This window comes from Plasmodium relictum, assembly GCF_900005765.1.
Source record: "Plasmodium relictum strain SGS1 genome assembly, contig: PRELSG_00_v1_125, whole genome shotgun sequence".
Taxonomy (NCBI): domain Eukaryota; phylum Apicomplexa; class Aconoidasida; order Haemosporida; family Plasmodiidae; genus Plasmodium; species Plasmodium relictum.
The window spans coordinates 1-5,010 of NW_021628758.1; the positions used below are offsets into that span (position 1 = coordinate 1).

At 18.7% G+C, this 5,010-nt stretch overlaps 1 protein-coding gene across 1 annotated transcript; it reads right to left on the reverse strand.

Moving 5' to 3' along the window:
- Positions 1–3,762: 3,762 nt before the first annotated feature.
- PRELSG_0013450 (Plasmodium exported protein, unknown function) lies at positions 3,763–4,539 on the reverse strand (the record flags this gene model as incomplete). Its single annotated transcript, XM_028676945.1, has 2 exons — positions 3,763–4,215; positions 4,339–4,539. 2 exons carry the CDS (start codon positions 4,537–4,539, stop codon positions 3,763–3,765), a joined length of 654 nt encoding a protein of 217 aa, XP_028531277.1.
- Between the last annotated feature and the right edge of the window lie 471 nt (positions 4,540–5,010).

Below are 5,010 nucleotides of genomic sequence, written 5' to 3' on the forward strand. Positions count from 1 at the left end.
GTGCATGTTATTAATTCTTATTACAATAGAGAAGAGAAACATAAAATATAAAATTAATTAGTTTAAAACTGAAATTATAAATGCAGTGATAACAATTCTATAGATTTTTAAGATATACGATATCAGATAAATTTTGAAAATAGCCTAATTATGAGGTTTTTTATTTCATGATAAAATTTGTTCAATGCTAATTTTATTTTCTACTGTAATTTGACACCATAACGATGTGTAATAGAATAATATTTAGTTATGGGAAGAAATAAAAATGAAATTAAAATATTGTACATGCATAATTTTTTTTATAAAAAAATTATTATAATATAATAAAAATGCATAGGAATAAAAAAATAACGAAAGAGAGAAAAAAATAAATAAAAGGATGAGAATATATATATTTATAACTATCGTAAATACAGCAGTAACTCTAATTTAATAATAAAAATTATAAAGAAAAAATATACTATGAAGTGAAAATTATGAAGTTTATCAATAATAATTTTAATTTTATTTTATTATTATTATAACAATTTTACTATGTATTAACATTTTAACTATGATAAAAAATTATAATTCAATATGAAATTGGGCACATGCATACACATATTTTTTCAAAAGAAAATGATAATATTTCAATAAAAATATAGAAAATATTATTAATAATTACTGTTATATATTTATACATATAACTATAATAAAAAAAAGAAAATAAGTTCATACATGTTAAGATTTGGTATCAATAAAGGTACTTGTTTATTAAATTAATTGTTAAATTTTTTTTTAAAGAATTTGAAGGTTCATTAAGTTTTAAATTAACACATTTGTGCATGTTTTAATACCTATCGTTAATAACGTAACATAAAATGAACACTTTAGGTCATATGAAAAAGTAATATCTTTAAAATATTTTGCTGTTATATATTTATTTTCTGCAATATATTATCGTAATTCATAAATAAATATATATAAAATTTTTTTTAAAATTTTTTTTTTCGTATAAAAAAAAATTCACAAAAAAAATAAACCTTGCTTTCTTTTAAATTTAAAAGGTGATTTTTTAAATTTATTTATTTCGTTTGATTATCCTTCTCCTAAAACATATAAAAAATAATAATAAAAATTTATTTTTATTTAAAAATATCATTTTAATCAAAAAAAAAAAAAAAAAACAGAAAAAATAATATTACCCTCCTTCTGAATATTATAATGCATCCTAGGTACTACTTACCATGTAGTTAAATGTTTTATTATTACAAAAAAACAATCTTTAAAAACAGGAAATAAAAAAAAGAAAAAAAATATATTATATTTTTTCATGAAATTTTTTACACATACCGCTTTAATTTGGATATTGCAATGTCCCAATAATATGGGACAATAATAATACTTAAAAATATTTACGTTTTTTTGTTATTACTATTTCTTTATATTAAAAATTTACTAACATGAAAAAAAACTTTTTTTTAATATTAAATATCTTTTTTGTGGGCGCTCATTTTGCATAGTAAAATAACAAAAATAAATTATTATTTTATTTTTATATTATGTATTTTTCTTTTCATAATAAACATAGTCATATTAGGTTAGCTTAAAAAATAATTCAAAAAAATGTCCCTCTTATTATTTTTCTAACTCTTATAAGATAATTTATTTTTTTTAATACCGATACAACATAATCCATTTTGAAGAATGTTATAAGGAAAAAAGTAAATAAAATAATAGAAAGCATAAATAAGAATCAAAAAAAAAAAAAATGAACAAAAGTTTTTAATCTAAAAAAAGAAATTTATAAAGGAAAATGAATATAGAAAAATAAATAGAAAAAACTATAATTAAAGGGCTTAAAATGTATTTTTTATGTAATACATTAATGAAAGCACTTCTTAATTTATAGATTGGACAATGAATTTATTGTTGGCCTTTTTCTCTGTTTCTAAGATGCTTTTAAGAGCTGTAATAAAAGATAAATAAATTCACATTCATAGTATTTACATATGTTTGACTAATGATCTATTAATTTCCTATTCAATGCTTTTGCTAGAGTATTAAGCAAACAAATTAATAGAGAATAGAGAATATATAACTAAATATACGGATTATTATATATATATATATGCTTATTTTATTATATATGTATTAGCATTTTATAATATATATTATTTAATTTGAATTAAATTACTCTGTATTACTGGTTAATAAAAGGTATTATTAACCTTTTGTAGCATGCTAAGCTAGTTGCTAGTTGTATACGTACAAGTTAGCCATGCACTGACGCTAGTCCCATGTATATAAAAAAAAAAAAAAATAAAGTTATTTTTTTTTGTTTGTTTATTTATATATATATATACATCTTTGTAATTTAAAAAAAAAAAAAAAAAAAAAATTAAATATTTTTTTTTTTTTTGGAGAGAAATGTTATGTTATGTTATGTTTTAATTTTTAGTAAATAAAAATTAAAAGAGAGAATGTTAACTTATTAAAAACTTAAGTGATAAGAGAAATGTTTATGTATTATTCAATGTATATTTTTGAAATAACATTGAATATCATAAAATTTTGATTTAATAAATTGTTATAAATTAATTGTATGTTTTTAATTAAAAGAAGATATTAATTCTTTGAAAATAAAAACTCATTTATAACTGTTAATAGGTTTATTAAAAGATGCAGTAAAATTTAACTTCAATTAAATATTATGCATCATAAGAAAACATTATATATATATAATAAAAACGAATATATATATATAAACGTATACTTAGTTATACATGCTCTTTATTAATTTGTTTGTTTAATACTCTAGCAAAGTCATTAAACGGGCAATTAATAAATCAATACCCTAGCAAAGTCATTAAGTTGGCAATTAATAAATCACAACTTGAGCTTTTCTATAGGTATACACCCTGGTTAATACAAGATGTTATTAGCCTTTTATAGTACATTAAGTTAGTTTACTAGCCGTATATGTACAAGTTAGCAATGCACTGACACTAGTTAAAAAAAATAAAATATATAAAGTTATTATTTTTTGTTTTGTTTATTCTTATTATATATACATCTTTGTAATTAAAAAAAAAAATTATTTTATATTTTTTTTGTTATCAGTTGACGTTTCTTCTAATTAAAAAGAGAATTAAATTTTTGTTACATAAAAAACATAATGAAAAAGTATAGTGTTTTCTGTTATGCTCATTGTATATTTTTGAAATAACATTTAATAAATTAGAATTTGGAGTTTTGTTAATTGTTATAAATTGTATATGTGTTTTTAATTAAAATAATATGCTGATTCTTTGTAAATGGAAACTTATTTATAACAGTTTAACATGTCTATTAAAGATGCAGTATATTTTATTTAAAATTAGATATTATGCATTATAAGAAACCATTATATACGTAATAAAAACAAATATATATATATATATTTAAAAACATATATTTATTTATACATGCTCTCTATTATTTTGTTTGTTTAATACTCTAGAAAAGTTAATAAATAGGCAGTTAATAAACCAATACTCTTTATTAATTTGTTTGTTCAATACTCTAGCAATATATTTGAACGGGTAAATAATAAATCAAAATTCTAAGCATAAATTAAAAGAATAAAATTATAAAATTCACAAAAAGAGTGTGTATATATATATATTATTTTTATATTTTAGTATAATTTTAAGTATTATATTGTAAATAAATGGTATATACAACTTTATAAGGATAATTTTTAAAGTTCTAGTAATATGTAAAGTATGTTTATCCATTCTATTATGTACTTTTATCTATGATTCTTTCGTATATCAAAAGAACTACAGTAAAAATAATACTTATAGCAACTAATAAAACAGATGTATTATTTAAAGTTGTGTTTCCTGCACTATATGCTGATATACATAATGTACTTGAAATAAATGATAGTAAAATAATAATGAAAAAGATAATTAGTTGAGGATTACCTTTAGCAATATTTAAAATTCTTTCCTTAATATTTCTTCCTTCATTTTTATCTATTTTTTCTCTTCTGATTCCTTGTTCTACATTATCGCCCTTTCCTAAATTCTCTATCACACTATCATCTTGCTGCTCTTCACTATTTCTTTGTCTCACTCCTGATTGTTCATTTACTTTTACTGTATCTTCACCTTCTGCTAGAGATCTTTCAGTTCCTAAATGTGACATGCTTTCTAAGTTACTTTTTCTCAAAAATTTGCAAGAGTCCAACTAAAATAAGATGGAAACATTTAGCATTAAAAAAAGGTTTATTTTTTTATATTAATGAAATTTTAATTTAGAAAAATAATAACAAAAATACTGAAATCTTTTTAGGAGTTATTATTATCTTACATTACAAGAGTATTGTAACATCACAATGAAAAGAACAAATATGATTAATTTTATAAAAGGATTTAATGAAATCTCTTTCTTTCCTTTATTGTACATTTTTAAAGTAGAAATATCTTCAGTGATAAAGCTTTTAATTACATGATTATTGTATCTAGGATATTTTTTGATGTTTGAGATAATATTATTTCTCCTGTTCATCATTTATTTTTTTTTAATTAAAATAAAATTTTTATGATAAAATTTATTTTTATTTTATTTTTTTTATTTATATAAATCAGTTTATCTTGGCCCTTAAATATAAGAAATTATATTAATGACTTTAAAAAAATAAATAAAATAATTTTAAACTTAAAAATTGCATGTAAAAATAATAAATATTAATATATTTAAGAAACAAAAATTACCTTAAAGATATATTAACTTTTAATTTTAAAATGTTTGCATAAATGCTATGTATTAATATTATTAAAATAGAATAGATTAATAAAATGATGAACATATTATATGTATTAAATATTTAGAGTTAACGAATAAGTATTTTTTTTATTATTTTCTTCTAAAATTTTAAAAAAAAATCTCAACTATTGAGAATTATTGATTCACTCTATAGAAAAAAAAAAAAAAAGATAAAATTTGAATAAAATTTTTAATATAGAGAAACAATTAAGAATA